Source organism: Boleophthalmus pectinirostris, unplaced genomic scaffold, assembly GCF_026225935.1.
Source record: "Boleophthalmus pectinirostris isolate CB_2022bp ecotype Guang Dong unplaced genomic scaffold, ASM2622593v1 HiC_scaffold_21, whole genome shotgun sequence".
NCBI lineage: Eukaryota > Metazoa > Chordata > Actinopteri > Gobiiformes > Gobiidae > Boleophthalmus > Boleophthalmus pectinirostris.
In genome coordinates, this window is record NW_026571175.1 from 3,176,702 (window position 1) to 3,196,217 (window position 19,516).

The window sequence follows — 19,516 nt, forward strand, 5'->3', positions numbered from 1 at the left end:
TCCACATACTCTATACACACACACACTCCACATACTCTATACACACACACACTCCACATACTCTATACACACACGCACACACACACACACTCCACATACTGTGTATACACACACACACACTCCACATATTCTATACACACACACACTCCACATACTCTATACACACACGCACACACACACACACTCCACATACTCTATACACACACACGAGAAGAGAAGAGAGAGAGGGAGGACAGGACAGGAGAGGAGAGGAGAGAGGGGGACATAGGGAGATGGAGGAAGAAAAGAGAGAAAGAGGAAAGGGAGGAGAGAGGAGAGGAAGAGAAGAGAGAGAGAGAAGAGAAGGGAGAGAGAGAAAGAGAAGAGAGCGGGGGACGTAGTGAGATGGGGAGAGGGGAGAAAGGGGGCCGGACACAAAGGGGAGAGGGGAGGTGAAAGAAAAAGAAAGAGAGGGAGCAGAGAAAGAAAGAGGAGAGAAGCGAGCAGGAGGGAGGAGGAGGTGAGAGAGAGTAATAGTGGTGCAGGGAGAAGAGAGAAGGAAGTGGATGGACAAATGAAAAGAGGAAGAGAGAAGGAAAAGGGGGAAGAGAGACAGAAGATGGTAGAAAAAAGAGAGATGGAGAGGGTAAACAGGGAGAGGAGGAGTGTGGAAGAGAGTTAGAGGAGAAAGAAAGGAGAGAGGAGGAGAGAGAGAAGTAAGAATGAGGGAGAAAGTGAGGGAGGAGACAAAATAGAGGAAAGGAGAGAGAAGAGGAAGTGAGAGATACCTAGAGAATAAGAGGTAGAAGAGACAAAGAGAGACAGGATTTAGTAGAAAGAAGAGAGAGAGGGAGAGAGAATTTAGGGGAAGAGGAGGAGAGGGGAAGAAGGGAGGAAGATAGACAGAGACGGAGAGATAAAAAAAAAGAGAAGAGTGATGGAGATGAGCTTTTAGATACTCGTAGAATGAATGGATCACAAAACCTTTCCCTAACGCTCTTGTCTGGAGATGGAAGGAAATTAGAAAATTAAAAGATAAAAAAAAAGAAAGAAATCCATCCATTTTGTTAGTTTGCGATGCACTTTTTTTTTTTTTTTTACTTCAGATGCCCTCCCATGATGACACAACTGCAAAAGGTCATTTCCAGATCTGTTCAAATTCTAAAAACAGCTCCGTGTTTCCGGGCAGGAGCTCTGACTTTTTTTTTTTTTTTTTTTTTTTCAGATTTTAAATTTCAGTTGGACTAAAAAAAACAAAACTCGAAATCACTCTGTCTGTGTCTGTGTCTGTGAACAGGGGCCCCGAGATGAAAGACGCAGGAAGTGCAGGGGCCAAACTGGGGACAACAGAAGGAGAGGGGGAAGGTGAAAGAGGGAGAGAGAGGTGGAGAAAGAAGGAAAAAGAGGAGAGAAAGGAAGGAGGAGGGTAGAGATGCTTGAAGAGGGGATGGAGGAGAGAGAAGAAAGGAGAGGAAAAGCTGGAGTGACGGAAGCTGCGGAGAAAGTTAAATAGAGGTGAGGAGATAAATAGAGGGTGAAAGTAGCGATAGAGGGAAGGAGAGTGAGAAATTAGGGAGAGAGAGAGAGAAAAGAGGAGGGGGAAGGGCTGCGGAGGCTCCCCGTGAGAAAGGCCACATTCCAGCCGAGCGCTCAGGAGATCAGGAGAGGACGGGTCCAGAGAGTTCAAAACCACAACCACGTCACAACAAGCGAAATATTTGAGAATTTTGACCGTTTAAAAAATGTAAAAAACAAAACGAGTTCATTATAAAGAGTTTGCAGTGGTCCAAAGTTCCTCCTCACTCACCTCATGCATCCAGAGCTTCCAAAGTTTTCACACAGATGAGTTTATAAAAGCTTTTCGCAGCTTTCAGAAACCAGAGCGAAGTTTTGCCCTCACTGCAACTAACATTCTAACATCGCACTTCCTGACAGCACACAGTGGACTCAAGAGCTGCTTATACAATATATCTGTACTGTTCTCAAGACACGTTTGCTCAAATACATGGACAAAAAAATCAGGTACATCTAAAATCGTACTGTTTTAAATCAAGTATTAATGGTAAATGGTCACATTTTTATACAGCGCTTTTCTACCTTCAAAGCACTGAAAGAACTTTACAACAAAGAACCATTCACGGATCCACACACCAGTGTAAGTAGACACTGGTGGGGTTAAGTGTCTTGCCCAAGGACACAATGACAGCATTCATCTGTGGGAACAGAAATGACCGCCGACCTGCTCAACCAATGATGTTTTTGTCAAGTAGGGATGGGCATGATTAGTCGACTAATCAGTAATTGATCATTAAGAATTTCGTCAATTACGTTCATTTCTAATGGACAAACTGAATGTAGGTTTCTGTGTGTAGATATGAAGCTGCGTCTGACACAAACACTGGAGTTGCGGCCTCAGTCCCACGTTTGGGCTCTGGTTCCTTGGAGACACTGTACCTCTCAGTGAGTGTGTTTACATGCACATCAGTGTTCAAGTTTCGTCATGGTGCATGTAAACACAGTATCTCGGTTACTGCAACATAAAGAACTGCACTAAACCTGCACATGTACGAGCGTTGAAAACATCGCAACACACAGAACAGACTCACCATCAGCATCAACATCCCTCTGTCACAGAAAGAACACTCATATTCCACTGAGTCGTGTCCTTTAGTCCGACAGAAGCTGAACGGCATCAGCGAACAACAGCTTTTTTTTTTCTCCGCTTATGCAAATGAGCCATGTGGTTTTAAGTTTAATTTCTGTGAGACTTGCACAAAGCTGCATTAAAAACATTATAATGTCAAATAGGCTGATGTGGCTCTAGAGTGTTTATGGTTTATATGTTGAAAAGTTGACTTTATTTATGCAGATTAGTAACAGTAATAATAATGATGATCCTTATTATATAAAAACATTAATGATTAATCGAAAAACAATCGTTAATTCTCCCGACGAGCGATTCATAAAATTTCATCGAATGCCCATCCCTAATGTCAAGAGCGGGATTCGAACCGCCAGCCTTCAGATCAGTGGACGATCATTTTACCAGCTGAGCTTCTCCATTCTACATCATTTATGTGAAACTCAGAACCTTCAGAATTCCCTCCCTGAGCTGCAGAGGCTGCACTAGCACTGACTCAAGCAAGTGCAGGTGCTGGGCTTTAAGGAGAGACATTTTAGGTTTAAAACAACTGGATTTGTGTTGCATCCTATTGATTGTCGGAAGTGGATAAATCTGAGGAGGTTCTTCCGACATCCGTTGTAAACACTTGGGGAAAATATGGAGCCTGAGAAAGTTTAATGTTTATTTTGTTCACTTATAAATCCCATATACAGTGTGTAGAACAACATTTGGGACAGACTACATATAACTCACTAGTGTGGCAGTTTGACTTCTACATGTTCAGAAAAAAACTTGTGTTACTGTCAAATGATGTGACAGAAAATGTAAATGTCACTACAGAGTTTTTAGAGACACTTTCTCTACACAGACACAACTGAACTAATCAAAATGACCAAAACACAATCCTCCCCGTTTGACGTAAATCCAACCGACCCAATCCGATCCGAACTGTCCCGAGTTTGTGTTTCGGAACCCTGATTTAACCGGCCGTTCCATTGCACTTTCTCGAGGTGGAGGTTGGTTTTCCCCGAGTCCCGAAGGCAATAGTATGCTGCATTAGTTTTAGTCAGAGTTTGTCATTACTATTTTACTCAAAGTTGTTTCTCCTGTGTTCTTAAAAGTTCTCATATGACATTATTTTCTGATTTATAATGTAGTTTCCTCGTCACAAACAGACCTGGAGTTGTGTTTTGTTTCATTCACATCACATATTTAACACTCAAACTGTGAATATTTAGGCTTAGAGTTCTTCTCTCAAACTGAAAACACTCTGTTCCAACTTGTGATGTCATGTGGTGACACAGGAAGTGCTTCACTGTTTTTAAATTCCACCTTCACTAGAATCATTTGGCCAAGTTCAGCTCTAGGAGATGTGCAAAAAATGTCAAAATATCAATATATTGTATCGCTTAATGTGATGATACAGTATCGGTATCGGGGACTGCTGTATCGATATATCGCCAAGATTATTTTTAGATATATTTTACTAAACAGCGCTACAGTTTTGATGATTCAAATGTTTGTGTTTCATATGAACTATGAGCACAAGAAGTGGTTTAACTTTTAAACACTTTTAGTATCACATTTTTTTATTAAACCTTATTGAATCGATTTGTAATATATCGAAGGTGCACTGTATCGAGATATGTATCGTATCGTTATCTATGTATCGAGATATGTATCGTATCGTATCTATGTATCGAGATATGTATCATATCGTGGCCTGTGTATGGAGGTATGTATCTTATCGGCAACTTCTTAATGATACCCAGCTCTGTTCAGCTCTGAAATTTCCAACCTGTTCTATGCAAAAGGTAAAAGATGTTAACTTAAAAACTACTACTTCATGACATCATAAGGTGCAACTGAGCATTTTGAGCTTTGGAGATGTAGGCAGACTAATAATAAAGAGTATAGAATATCGTGATATTGTATCGTCAAAAGTCTCACAATAATATCGTGAGCCAACACAATATATCGAAAATTGAAGTCTTTTGAGTTATAGTGCAGCAATATAGACACAAAAACAGAGGAAACTACATAGACCATGATCCTTTTCACCGTTTCATTGCCATTTATATGAAGAAATATCTTGAATTATGACAGAAGTAAAATCTCGTCTTGCATTTTAAAAGGAAAAAGTAGCATATCCACATTTTGTCTCCACAAAATATCACAATAAATCTCGTACCTTGAGATGCATACTGCGAAAATATCGTATCGAGGGATTCGGATATTGTTTCATCCCTAATAAAGAGTTACTCAAACATGTGAATGAAACAAAACACAACTCCAGGAATCCGTGTATCATTCATTCATTTGTTTTTCAATATAAAACCAAAAATAAGACAATGAAAAAACTGCTGTTTATTGTTTTTTTTATTTTTTGTCTCCAAAACCAAAATGAAAAAACAGGTAACGATTATTTTTTTCAGTTTTTCGATTTTTTGTTTAAATGAAGAATGGAAAAAATGGATAACGGCCGTTTCCTATTTACGTGACTTCCGTGACTGCGATGCCGGACTTTTGCACCGCATACGGACTGAACTAGGACTGATCCACTAGGTCCGGGACCAGACCGGGACCAGACCGGGACCAGAGTGAGACCAGAGCGAGACCAGAGCAGACTTTGACTCCGAGCTTTGACTCTGAGCCTCCGCGGGGTCCGAACCTCAGGTTCGAGCTCCGGTCCAGCCGTGGGCCCTGAGCCTCTGGTCTGGTCCCGGCCTGGTCTCGGTCTCAGTCCTGGTCTCAGTCCCAGTCTGGTCCCGGTCTGGTCTCGGTCTCAGTCCTAGTCTCAGTCTCAGTTTGGTCCCGGTTTGGTCCCGGCCTGGTCTCGTTCTCAGTCCTGGTTTCAGTCCCAGTCTGGTCCCGGTTTGGTCCCGGCCTGGTCTTGGTCTCAGTCCTGGTATCAGTCCTGGTCTCAGTCTCAGTTTGGTCCCGGTTTGGTCCCGGCCTGGTCTCGGTCTCAGTCCTGGTCTCAGTCCCAGTCTGGTCCCGGTTTGGTCCCGGCCTGGTCTCGGTCTCAGTCCTGGTCTCAGTCCTGGTCTCAGTCTCGGTTTGGTCCCGGTTTGGTCCCGGTCTGGTCTCGGTCTCAGTCCTGGTCTCAGTCTCAGTCTGGTCCCGGTTTGGTCCCGGTCTGGTCTCGGTCTCAGTCCTGGTCTCAGTCTCGGTTTGGTCCCGGTCTGGTCTCGGTTATCCGTTTTTTCCATTCTTCATTTAAACACAAAATCGAAAACTGAAAAAACAAATCGTTATCCATTTTTTCATTTTGGTTTTTCAGACAAATAATGAAGAAAACTGTTTTTTTTTTCCGTTTTGTTATTTTTTGAACAACAAATGAACGAATGATACACGGATTTCCAGTCTGTTTTTGAGAAGATAACAACATTCTAACATGACTTAAAGCTCACAAGAGTCCGTTTCATGTAATGTAAAACCTTTAAAATCCTCCAAAATCCCTCGGCTCATTACAGCGTTTGTGCGTTGCGCTGTCGTGATGTTGTGTCCACATTTCAACTATTTCTCTGCGTCCCCCCTCCCCCTCTTCACAAAGCCCTCTCCACAAGAGCCGGGGTTACCAGGAGGAAAAATGTACCACTTTGTCTATGCTTTTCATTCAGAGGAAGAGAGGAGGAGAGAGAAAGAAAACAGAGAGGAAGAGAGGAAGGAGACAGACAGATGGAGACAGGGAGAGAACTTTTATTTATGTCACTGTTTGACCTTTAGGAAACATTCTTGCCCTTCTCATTGTTTAGTCCTGGTTTGGTTCTCCTCTGGTCGTACTTCAGCCCAGGGTGACACTTGGTTTTGGAAGTGGATTTGTCCTGGTTTAGTCCTGGTTTGGTCTTAGTTTGGTCCTAGTTTTTCCTGGTTTAGTCCTTTTTAGGACTGTTAAGTCCTGGTTTACTCCTAATTTAGTCCTGGTTTAGTCCTGGTTTAGTCCTAGTTTAGTCCTGGTTTAGTCTTGGTTCAGTCCTGGTTTAGTCCTAATTTAGTCCTGGTTTAGTCCTGGTTTAGTCCTGGTTTAGTCCTGATTTAGTCCTGGTTTAGCCCTGATTTAGTCCTAGTTTAGTTCTGGTTTAGTCCTGATTTAGTCCTAGTTTAGTCCTGGTTTAGTCCTGGTCTCGTCCTGGTTTTGTCCTGGTTCAGTCCTGATTTAGTCCTGGTTTAGTCCTTGGTTTAATCCTGGTTTAGTCCTGATTTAGTCCTAGTTTAGACCTAGTTTAGTCCTGGTTTTGTCCTTTAGTCCTGGTTTAGTCCTGGTTTAGTCCTGGTTTTGTCCTGGTTTAGTCCTGGTTTAGTCCTGGTTTAGTCCTGATTTAGTCCTAGTTTTGTCCTGGTTTAGTCCTGGTTTAGCCCTGGTCTAGTTCTGGTTTAGTCCTAGTTTAGTTCTGGTTTAGTCCTGGTTTAGTCCTGGTTTTGTCCTGGTTTAGTCCTGGTTTCATCTTCTCACTTTTTAAACTTGAAACTCTTCGTGTGTGTTCCGTTTGTTTGGTTGTTTTTTTCATTGTGCGCAGACTTACAGACTTTTTCCTGATCTTATCTTATCTGTGGCCAGTCCTTTTGGCTGCAGCAGTTCAAATGAGGTTAAAAACAATAGCTTGTAGCCTGAAGTTGAGCTGCACCCGTCCTATCTGATTTAGCAAGAACAGTCCTAAGAATTGCTCCATCGACTCTGGCAACAATCGTCTCCTCTCTCTGTACCTGCTGCTGTGAGCCTCGTCATTTTGGTCTTAATGTTGTTTTTACCCGCTCTACATGATCCTGCTGTTTTTATTTCACTTTTTAAATACATTTCTTCTTTCTTTTTCTTTCAAATTTGCTTCTATAACTGCTAGCCTCCTGATTGAGAATTTGATCTTACATACTGTATGTTAATGAAAAGCATAGTTAAAACCTTCCTCAAAGTGAGTCTGAATGATTTTTGAACAAATTCTGTAGCTTTCTAAGTTTCTTGTGTGTTCTTCTTACAAATTATGTTCCTGGTGGGTAAGGAAATAATTCATATTTCTTCTCAAATCAATTCATCAGCCTGATTCATCAGACGGTTTCACTTCGTAGAAACCGTCTGACCTCGCAGCATTAGAATTCATTCGCTCGACAGTAGGTGGGTACTTTTTTTATTTAACCAATCACTATTTGGTCATGACGTATGTAATGCTCCGCTAACGGAACTAACTGGTATTTTAAGCTTTTCCCAAATCCTGTAGGAAGAAGGACAATAACGTCTTTCCCCTTGATGAAATTCACCAAACATTCTCTTTGTTCCGGTTTTAAATCCTCGAGCTCGGAAATCATTGACAACACTGAATGTTTGACTCTTCATTGACTGGCTGGTGTCTAGTGCAGGAGTGTCAAACTCATTTTGGTCCGGGGGCCGTATCCAACCTACTTTGATCCTAAAAGGGCCGGATCAGAAAACTCATGTCATATAAACCCCAAAAATAACAATAAGTTCAAATATTTGTGCAGAGAAACACAAATCTATTACAGAAATCTGTTTTAATTGATGAACTCTTTCTTTTACAAAAAAACCTGAAACTTTAAGAAAAATACCTGAAACTTTAAGAAAAATACAATTTCAACACAATGTTTTAACATTAACTTGTATGTAAATAGGAATGAGTCAATTTTTCTTGGAAAATCCTGCACTCGGCTCCACTTTTCTCATGTTGGACATTTTTCTGATGAGGGTGTCACGGTCAACAGTCAAAACGATCGTCCTTTAAAAGAGGCAAGTTTGGAAAGAGACAAGTCTTCATTTGTGCCTTCTTCATGGGAGGCAGCCAGGCACAGAGGCGCTGGAGACGCTGCTATGACCAACATTTTAATAGAAAATATAATTAAAATATTTTAGTAGAAAATCAGCCGAGGGCCAGATTAAAGGTCGTGGAGGGCCAGATCCAGCCCCATTTCAAATAGGATTTCATAGTAAACTTCTGTGAGCAAATGAGGATTATATTGATATTAAAGACTGACAAAATGTGTGCCGCTTCAGGAAGATCGATAAAATGACATGAACAAGGCCCAGTATTTGGTCTGGTACATTCACATTTCATTATATTTTGATATAGAAACTGATTTTCTAACTCAATACAACACAGTGACGTGGCCGACTAAAGGCCAGAGAGAACGTTCCCCCTCTCCCGGGCACAGCAGTGACCTGTGTGCTACCCAAGAGAAGGGGGCACCCGGAGGAAGGAAGGGGGACATTTCCGCCAAGAGAATGGGATGCTCGAGCCGGGACTTTCAAGCCAGGGGGACGCTCGAGCCGGTTTTCATCCAAACGCTGTGGGTGACATCACACTGCCTTAGTCCAGTTCTTTCTACACGACTTGATGCTATCGCATTTTCAAATCTTCCTGATCTGTTTGTTCAAACTTGTATTTTGTCTCTTTCCTCTGCCGACTGTAGAACTGCTCTTAGATAACGCTGATTGCAGAAACAGATTGCGTTGGTTCCATTGGACGTGTGTGTTTTTACAGCGCACCTGCAGCGTTCACAGGTGTGCAGATTAAAGGGGGACAGGTGTGAGCACAGACCCAGGAATTCAGACTAAACCAAAACAGACCGAGAAAGTATTTACTGCTAAACACAATTAGCAGTAAATGTGTGCGTGTGTGTGTGTGTGTGAGGGAATATCTGAGGAAACGTTAAACACCTGATTTCCTCATGTATTTGAGCAAAATGGGTCTTACCCAAGTACAGATATATTGTATTTAAAGGTTGTCTAGAGGATTTCCGAGGAAAGAGAAACACCTCCTCCTCCTTACTCTAGAAGTCATGTTTGTTTACAGCCCGGTGCACATGAACAAATTGCTGAAGAAATTGCTGTTGACATTACCTGCCCAGAAGTTATTTAGTGACCAAAGCACGAGTCTTTAGATCCTTGTCTGCTTCAGTGCACAACATCACTGCAAGGACTCTCCAAGAAGCACCTTAGTTTGGCTTCACTCCTTTTCCTGTTCTTATCTTCTTTCAGCGACCTTGATTTCTACAGAAAATTATACAACACGTTTTTATTTGGTTTGTGCTGTTTTGTGCTGTGACCATTTTCATTTGTGCTAGTGTATTTCTAAAATTATTAATTTGTATTTTTGCGGAAATTATATGATGTCATTTCCGCTCAGATGACGGCAGCGGCTTTAGAAAAACTCCGCAAAACTAGTGAAGATAAACAATCTCAGGCTGTGGAAAAGTGAGTATTGTTATATATAGGGGTGTGAAAAATTTAGAAATATCAATATATCGTATCGCTTAATTTCATGATACAGTATCGATATCGTGGACTGCTGTATCGAGATATTGCTGAGAGTACTTTTAGGTATATTTTACTAAATTATTTTGTGTAAGAGCTACGATTGTGTGATATTTTCGCTGTTTTGAGTAAAATGGGTGTTTTTCATATTAACTTTGCACAAATTTAGTTGACTTACTGGACTTTTACTTTCACAGCCATGATTTAGCCTTTAACCATATCGAATCGATTTGAAATATATTGTATTGAATCGAAATTGCACTGTCTCGAAAAGCGTATCATATTGTGGCCTATGTATCAAGATATGTATCGTATCAACAACTTCTTAATGATACCCAGCCCTAATGATATAAAATATTAATCAAAAGAAAGTTACTAAAGACTGACACAGACTGATACATACATAGGTTACGCAATGCACCTTTAAATACAACTTCAGAGTTTCAATGACAAGAAACAACTATAACATGATTAAAAGCTCTGAAATGTGATTTTCCTTAATGTCTCCTTTTTAATATCAGTCCATTCATATTTATATTATATTTATACTATATGGCCCTACAAAGGCAGAACACTGTCACATCATGTTTGAATGAGTTCATGTCATTTTGTTTGTATTTGAGGCCTTTATCATGTGAATAAATATTGTGAAACATATTGAGCTCAAATGGACCTCTGACTAGGCCTGTAAGGATAATCAATAAAATCAATTAATCGTACGATAACTTTTCCGGACGTGATAAATTCTATTTGCAGCCTGTTTTCTTTTCTTCGCTCCCTCTCGCTCTCAAGTAGACTGAATGTTAGAAGGCTTCTATCGCTCTGACTCCTCTTGTTCATCGAATCAACATGCGCTGTGTTTATCAGCAGAGTGGATGCGCGCTTTCTGTGCGGTGCGCTAGCAACACAAGCTAGCGCTGATGTCAGAGTGACAAAACAGTTCATCGCCGAGTGCCAACACAAGTCACGATGCCGAGTCAGCACTGGTGAGCGGGACACGTCTCAACAGTCACGTACGTCAAATGCAGCGAGTGCAAACGATGAGAAGAAATGTCTCAAACCCCAACAGCCGATAAACCCAAACCTGAGTGACAGAACTAGCCTAGTGCCCGAAATCCCACAAGAAACCGACACGACACCAGACAGGACAGAGACTCCCTCAGAGCGAAATAGCATCCTGTGTCGCAGGTTCATACGAACATTTAAATGACCAAAATGACGAGGTTCACAGCAGCAGAAACAGAGAGACGAGACACTATATACCAATGCAACACAGTGACTAAACTCACTTTTAAGGGCAATTTTGTTACAGAGACTTAGTAATCAATTTTATTTAATGTTTTGATTGTATTTGGTTCATCAATGGTTTATTCAAGTGCATTTTTGGTAACAAGTCCTCACTGTGAGACAGACTACATTAGGCTATTCTTATGTGAACAAGTCTGTTTTATTTAGGCCTATTATTTCTGTTTGTCTTTCAGTTCCTGTGTTAAATGTTCTTTAGAAAGTAAGGTTTATTGAGCTTTGAAAGCGTGTGCTGGCATTTTTATTCCATGGTCATTATAATCGTTGAAATTGGTCTCAAAATGTCAATATTATCGTTTATCGCAATAAATTCTTGGTCAATTAATCGTCCAGCAAAATCTGTTATCGTTACAGGCCTACCTCTGACCCTTTTTTTGGTCACATGATACAAAGGCAAAGTACAGGAAGTGACAAATAAGGGCCAAAAGTCAATTTTGAGCTCAATATTTTTCACATACAAATATTTCTTCTTTAACTAGTTGTCAAATTTTGGGAGCCCTGCCTATTCTACTTTTGTCTGGACAAAACAGAAACTTGGAAGTCATTTTTCTCAGCTTGACACTCTGGAGAGTTAAGGTCTTTTGCCTTTGTAGAGCAGTATATTTCTGTAATACAAGAATTTGATGATTATTACCAATGCTAATCCTGTATCCTAGCCTAGCTTATTTCATTTATTCACCAAATCAACCAAAACGACGCTCTGGTTTCCTTCTAATTACTACAACGTTTTGAATACATTGACACAACCATTCACCGTCCTAATTACCCCCAATTTATACAAAAATTTCTTAATCAAATCCTTTTTCTTGATAAATAAAATATGACCTTTTCATCCTAAACAGCTCCGTATGTTTTTGGGGGGTACAAAGATGTCCGCCCGCTTCGGTTTGTCTTTGTTCATCTCGTTTAAGCGCGAAATCGATCTGGCATTTCTCAGAATCTCGATCTCATTTAGCCTTCTTCTATGTAAAGCCTTTTGAGAGGCGAGCGGAGATACCGGGGCATATTCTGCGTTTGGGCTCACGCGGCTAACGGAGGATTAGCTCGGGACCATATTTTGGCAACAGCGGTGAATTTTAATCCGCGGCCGCTCGTCTTTGCCAAAAAAAACGCAGCGTCTTTGTGGATTTTAGCCCCAAGAAATCCCCCCAAATGCTGCTTATACGCTTTTGTTTTGAAATGTCCTGACGTTTAATGGAAACTGGTATTTTAGTCATGTATTTAGCGAAAAATTAGGAATGTTTTTTGCATGTACTGAAAAAAAAAGACTTCTGGTGGTAGTAAAATATATTAAACTCTGGTAATTTTTACACTGAAATAACATAATTCTGTGAGAACTACAACTTATTTAATAGCAATGGACAAAATTTAATGAAGTATTGTGTTTATTAAGTCAGTTCTACTATAAAAAGGGTGTACAAAAATATTGAAATATCAATGTATCGTATTGTTTATTGTGATGATACAGTATCAATATCGTGGGCTGCTGTATCGATATATCGCCAAGAGTATTTGTTGGTATATTTTACTAAATTATTTTGTTACAGCTACAGTTTTGTTGTTTGTTCCGAGGAAGGAAACTAAACACATTTGACATTTTCACTGTTTTGATGATTAAAATGTTTGTGTTTCATATGAACTTTGCACTAGAAGTGGTTTAATAAAAACTTTTAGTATCATAGCCAAGATTAAGATGTAATTTTTTATTGAACTGTATCAAATCAATTTGAAATATATTATATCGAACTGAAAGAGCACTGTATTGAGATCCATATCTTATCATAGTCTGTGTATCGAGGTATGTATCGTACCGGCTAGGGCTGGGTATCGTTAAGAAGTTGTTGATACGATACATATCTTGATACATAGGCCACAATACGATACGCTTTTCGATACAGTGCACTTTCAATTCAATACAATATATTTCAAATCGATTCGATACGGTTAAAGGCTAAATCATGGCTGTGAAAGTAAAAGTCCAGTAAGTCAACTAAATTTGTGCAAAGTTAATATGAAAAACACCCATTTTACTCAAAACAGCGAAAATATCAACACAATCGTAGCTCTTACACAAAATAATTTAGTAAAATATACCTAAAAGTACTCTCAGCAATATCTCGATACAGCAGTCCATGATATCATCAAATTAAGTGATACGATATATCGATATTTCAATATTTTTGCACACCCCTAGTACCGGCAACCTTTTTAACGATACCCAACCCTACTATAGAATCACCAATACATTTGAAAGATTTTACAGTCACTACTCACAAACAAGAAATACTAAGTAATACCAAAGTCCTCATAGATTAAAAAAAAAAAAAAAAAGTGTCTTATTCTGGGCTGGTAGAGTGTTTTTCCACTGATCTGAAGGTTGGCAGTTTGAATCCCACTCTAGACATAAAAAAAAAAAAAAAAAAACATAATTGGGAGAGCGATCAGACCAACTGACGCACAGGTTGGCGGTGCGATTGTAGCCTCCACAGATGAATGCTGTTGTTGTGTTCTTGGGCAAGACACCTCACCCCCAGTGCCTGTGTATACTGGTGTATGAGAGTGTGTGAGTGGTTCCTTGTTGTAAAAAGCTTTGAGCCTTGAAGGTAGAAATGTGTTATAGAAAGTTTTTATCATTTATTATACAGCAGTAAATACTAATTATTTCATCAGAGCATTGTAATTCATTATGGCAATATTATATATACTTTATTTAATTTATTTACATGAATATGACTTCTAACTTTAAAAAAAATTGAATAACAATGAGTCAGTAAATTCATGACTGTTAATGGTGGTGGTAAGTACACTTTACTTGTACCTGATATTACAGTAAGTAAGTAAAATGTACTTAAAAAGTGTTAGTGCAAATTGTCACAAGGATTTTTATAGTAAATCTTAGTTTTGTTTTTTTTTTTTTAGTGCATACATTTAATTGCATTACTAAAGCCTAATTAGCTAAACATAATAACAAATATATTAAAGACTATTACTTCAGAAATCCGTGCATCATCTGTACTGCAGAAAAGCTTGGCCAAAATGTAAAAATAGTGAAATTATGTGTTCAGGCAGGAAGATCATTTGACTTGACAAGTCTTAAAATAAACTTCCTCTAGTCTAGAATGAAACATCTCAGAAAACAAGATGAATAACTTGATATAAGTTTTAAAGTCTTGGCCAGATCAGAGAAATTTACAGCGTGAGGTTACGTGTTGTGTTTTAAAGAAATAGTTTTGTCAATTTTGAGTAATTATTTAGGATTGTATTTGATTATTAAACAATTTTCGGCAGCTCTACAGAATATCATTTTGCAATAGCGCTTACATGATCCAGTCTTGTCCAGAAGTGTCTGAGAAATACCAGGGAAAATTGCTCACTTTTGTGTTCACTTGGAAATGTCCTCTGGGTTTAATATGTCACAATGAATCTGGGAAATGGAGGATGGAGGAAGTGTGTCGTGAATCCTGTAAAGTGAACTCAGCTCATACTTGTCCTGGTGCGGCACGGACCTGACCAGCCAGAGGCACTCGCTTCTGACAAAACTCTACAAAGACCAGGTCTGCTTTAGGTCTGCTGGAGTCCTGGTTTAGTCCTGGGTCTAGTCCTGGTCTAGTCTTGATTTAGACCTGATTTATTCCTGGTTTAGTAAAGATTTAGTCCCAGTTTAGTCCTGGTTGAGTTCTGATCTAGGCTTGATCAGGCCTGATTTAGACCAGATTTAGTCCTAATTTAGTCCTGGTTTATTTTGTAGTTCCCGGTTTAGTCCTAGTCTGTAGTCAAGGTTTAGTCCTGGTCTAGTTCTGGTTTAATCCTGGTCTAGCTCTTGTTTAGTCCTGGTTTAATTCTTGTCTAGTCCTTGTTGGGTTCTAGTTTAGTTCTAATTTAGTCCCAGCTTAGTCCTGGTTTATAGTAAATGGTTAGTTCTGGTTTAGTTCTAGTTTAGTCCTGGTTTAGTCCTGGTCTATAGTAAATGTTTAGGTCTTGTTTAGTCCTGGTTTAGTCTTGGTTTAGTTCTAGTTTAGTCCCAGTTCATGAAATCAACAGAAACACACTTTTTGAAAAGTTTTTGAAAAATTTTAATCAAAAATCGTAATCAATCAATATGAAAGAAAAAAAAAGCAGAATTATGTTTTTCCTTTTGGCCCCGCCCATTTGTGAACGCAGCTCAGACATGTTTTTGGCTCATGTTCATGACATCAGGAAGTGCTCCAGGCTTTTAAAAAAACAAAGCATCTCATCTCATCTAATCAGGTTCCTGCGAAATGAGAGAGCACTTTGGACCATCTATCACTCCAAATACTTCTACGAGTCTGGAGTGGAGGTGTGGCCCTCAAAAGTGTAGCTTCAGGCTGCGTAGTCTAACCCGCAACCTCCTTACCAAGATGAGGAGACAGGCTAACCTCTGCCGCATAGAGAGATCAGGAGTCTCACCCACAACCTCAAGAGAACCATTTTGCTTTTGCGATATTGTAATTCTCATTGTAGAAGCAACATTTGAGAGAAGAATGAAACCTGAACTAAAACAAGAAGCATTTCAGAACATGGTAGAACTCTAAACTGCAGCGTGAACAGACCTGGGAGGGCATCTGACACACACACAGACACATATTTCTCAAAATAATTGCATCTTGTGGTAGCTGTGGCCACTTTGAACAGAACTCCTGATTCGTTTGCTCTTCATTTTCTACTTCTGTCTTGTTTGTAGAGCATCATCTTATGTTGTTTTTTTGCAGTTATTTTCATGTTGAAGCAAAAGAGGAAATCCTTTGGTATTTCTCAGAAGCCCGACCTCCTCCTCCACACACAGCCCCTTCTTCTGCTTCTTCTGCTGCTCAGCTCAACTCAGAGCAGGGCACAGGTGAGAAATAACACCCATGAACAAATAACAAGTAATCTACTGATCGAGATGAGTCGACTCGACACAAGAATCATTATTGTAGATCTGGGTGATTTCTCTTATCATATCCTGTTGTCTTCAGTTACATTTGCGTACACGTTTAGATTACATTATGCAGGGTTCCCACTCTTTTTCACAAAATGTCAAGACATTTTCATGACCTAAAGTGAAATTTTCATGACTTTACAGCACCTACATGTGTAGAATTGATCATAGTTTTAGCGCTAAATATGAAATGTGAACCCTTTCTACTCAGGTTATGGTTTGGGATTATAGTTTTTGAACATTTAAAATCTTGTCAGTGCATTTCTTGTCATCTCTTTTAAACAAAATGCACAGACGTTCAGAAATAATCAGAATAGCCTCATGAGAACTTAAAAGAACGCTGGAGTTGCGTAAAATGCCATGACTTTGTTGTGGCAAAAATATATATCTCTGTTGAAGATAAATAAGGAATCCATTTGCGAAGCCCGATGAGTTTTTGGAATATAGACCAAGGTTTATTCTTGTTACAGCAGATATGGACAGGGCCTAGTCCTGCCCTGGCCAAAGCCCAACAGCCTCTCTCCACCAGCTGTATGTTCCTACTACATCTCCCACCGTATCACCCAGTCTCTCCCCATGTATCTCCCGAGCATTTGAGCTCTCAGTACTCTCTGTATAAACAACTCTCAGTTTATACAGAAATACAAGTTACATACATTTCAAAGCAGAGTGACTTTGGTTTCAGAGGCTGATACTAAATGAACATACAGTTGAGGACAACAAAGGGCTTCCTGAAGGAGGAGACAGTTGTGCCTGGTGAACCTTTACACATGTTCATGACCGCTCTGGGTTTCAGGCAGAAATCACATTCATTTACACAAGACAGATTGAGAGAAATCTTTCCACAATCTAAATTTCTATCACAACTTTTCCAAAACTTTCATTGAATTTAGAAAATTCCATGCCTGGAAAATGATATTCTCAATTTCCAGGATTTCCATGACCTTGGGAACCCTGATTAAATGACATGTCAGTATCTTAATTGCACAATAACCCTGCTTTGCAAGTGAAAATGTCTGGAGTAAACTTGTAAAACTGTGAAATTTAGAATTAGTATGAAACATTTTTCAAAACCTCTATTATTAAAAACACAAATTGATTTAATTCATTTGAGTAATTGCTCCACCTGATCATATTTTGTGTAATCGTTACCTGAACTATACAGACTCGATCACACACAAAAAGCCTTTCTCTTTTAGGATCCTTTATTTTCCACATTTGAACCTTTTATTTGGTTGATAATGTGTTAAAAGTGCACACGATGAATCTTGAATAATGCTTCGCTGGTGGTTTGAGCTCCGCCGGTGGTTTCACTCACGCAGGGCACTTCCTCTGCAGCTCGTGGCGAAGATGAGAAGGCGAAAATACTCTGAAGATGTAGATGTAGATGAAGGTGAAGGAGGGAGGAGGTGTACACACTGCACATTTCTCTGATCTGGCCAAGACTTAAAAACTTTTATCAGGTTATTCATCTTGTTTTCAGATTTACTGTCTACTTACTAGTTCTGAGACGCTTCATTCTAGTCTAGAGGAAGTTTATTTGAAGAGACCTTGTCAAGTAAAATGATCTTGCTGCATGGACAGGTAATTTCACAACTTTTAAGTCATTTTCTGATAGATTTAATTGTTTATATCTCACGTTTTGGCCAAGCTTTTGTGCAGAGGACAGAGGAACACACAGTTATACTCGAGATTCAGAAAATGTGTTGCTGATGATACAGAGCGCAAAAGAGTGTGAAGTGTGCAAGGAAAAGGAAGTGTACAGTTCAAAAGTTGACCTGAAGTTCGAACCCTAACTTCTTCAGTTGTGGTCGTGTTTTCAGGAAGCTGTTCACCAAATCCCTCCCTGTAGAGCCAGGGCTGGGCATCACTACGAAGCTGCAGATACGAACCTTGATACAGCGCACTTTCAATTCTGTACTATTCATACGACGTATTTCACAGCGATTTGATACGGTTCAGTAAAGAGTTAAAAGAAAATGCAGTTAAAAGTCCCTTAAAGTCTTTCCCCTTGATTAAATTCACCAAACATTCTCTTTGTTCCGGCTTTAAATCCTCGATCTTGGGAATCGTTGTCAACACAGAATGTCTGGCTCTTCGCTGATTGGCTGGTCCCCGGACTCACACTTCTGGGGTTTTTGCGAACCGTCTAGTGTATTCCGATTCCTGACCTAGTCACTGGAGAGAAATGAAACTGAGTAAAGGTGGCGCCAGTCTGTCTAGATGTGTACATTTCACAATTTTCAGTTCATTTTCCAATTTTAGCCTCACCATTTTTAATTCATTTGATTACATCTTTTTGTTTCCATTCCAGTTCTGCTTTTCAGAACTGAAAGAGACGCAACTCATGAACCTGTAACCCGTTTTCATCTGATCCAAATGTAAACTCTTGGAAAAAAAAAAAAAAACTCAGATTGTTTTTCTCACATGTGCACAATCTTTCAGCAGTTTTGTTTTGTGAGATCTTACAGCACAAGATCTTGTACAAGCCCTGTTCTGTAGTGTAGAAAAAATATCGACTGCTTGTGTCCCATTGACTGTCTGACGCCAACAGCCGAAAGTGGACCACGACCACAGACAGATCATCAATACTGGACTAGAACTGATCTAGACTCTGACCTATATGACACATACTATCAAACATGCACCTTTTGCACGCTGTATTGTGTAACTTCTGTGACATAAAACAACTTTCTATATGAAAAAGTCTAAAGGATGTTTGCAAACTGTTTGAAAAATGCAGCAGTAATGGCAACGCTTCCTCCAACAGAGAAGTGTCACAGTTCTCAGTTGAGAGTCTACAGTCTGAGGTATTTTTGCAGAAGTTGTTTTTTAGTTGACTAAGTAGCACGCTGAGTGTTGAGAGGTCCTCAGTAAAGCCAGATGCCCTTCCTCCTGCATATGTCAGACAGTCATATCAAAACCAGATACCACAGCAGATCTTTTTGTCTTGGTCTTTTTCACAGAGAGGTCCACAGCTAATCCTCTGTCGAAAAAGACTGTGGTTTGCAGGAGATAAAAGTTAGTCCTCTTTCTGTTGTTAAAACTAATATTTAAAAGGCCTGTACCAGATTTTACCATATTTTTTGGACTATAAGGCACAATATCAATAATGTTAACCCTTACATACTGTTAATTTCTTTAACTTTCACAGTATGGTCCAGGTCAAATTTGACCCGGACCAAGAATTCCCTTACAGTAAGTGTCTATACCAAATAAATATACTGTCCCACATGAAAAAATATATGTACTATATAAATATAATGTTTGAGAGAGCAGGAAGAGCATATTTTTGTAAGTTTTATAACACTTGTTTTTGGAGAAAATATCAGCTATCACACAGTATCAATGTCACATCAAAATATAAAAGCCAATATGATGATGATATTTATTGCATTTGAAACTGACA

The 19,516-nt window shown here is 39.5% G+C and overlaps 1 protein-coding gene across 2 annotated transcripts in view; it reads left to right on the plus strand.

Moving 5' to 3' along the window:
* Positions 1-19,516, plus strand: part of nedd9 (neural precursor cell expressed, developmentally down-regulated 9) — a 100,345-nt gene that overhangs the window by 13,529 nt on the left and 67,300 nt on the right. The window contains exon 2 of one of the 2 annotated variants that reach the window (XM_055157152.1): positions 15,899-16,023. The exons of the other annotated variant lie outside the window; for it this stretch is intronic. Coding sequence (XP_055013127.1) covers positions 15,907-16,023 — 117 coding nt within the window. The 5' untranslated portion in view covers positions 15,899-15,906. The remainder of the gene's footprint in view (positions 1-15,898; positions 16,024-19,516) is intronic. 2 annotated transcript variants of the gene reach the window in all.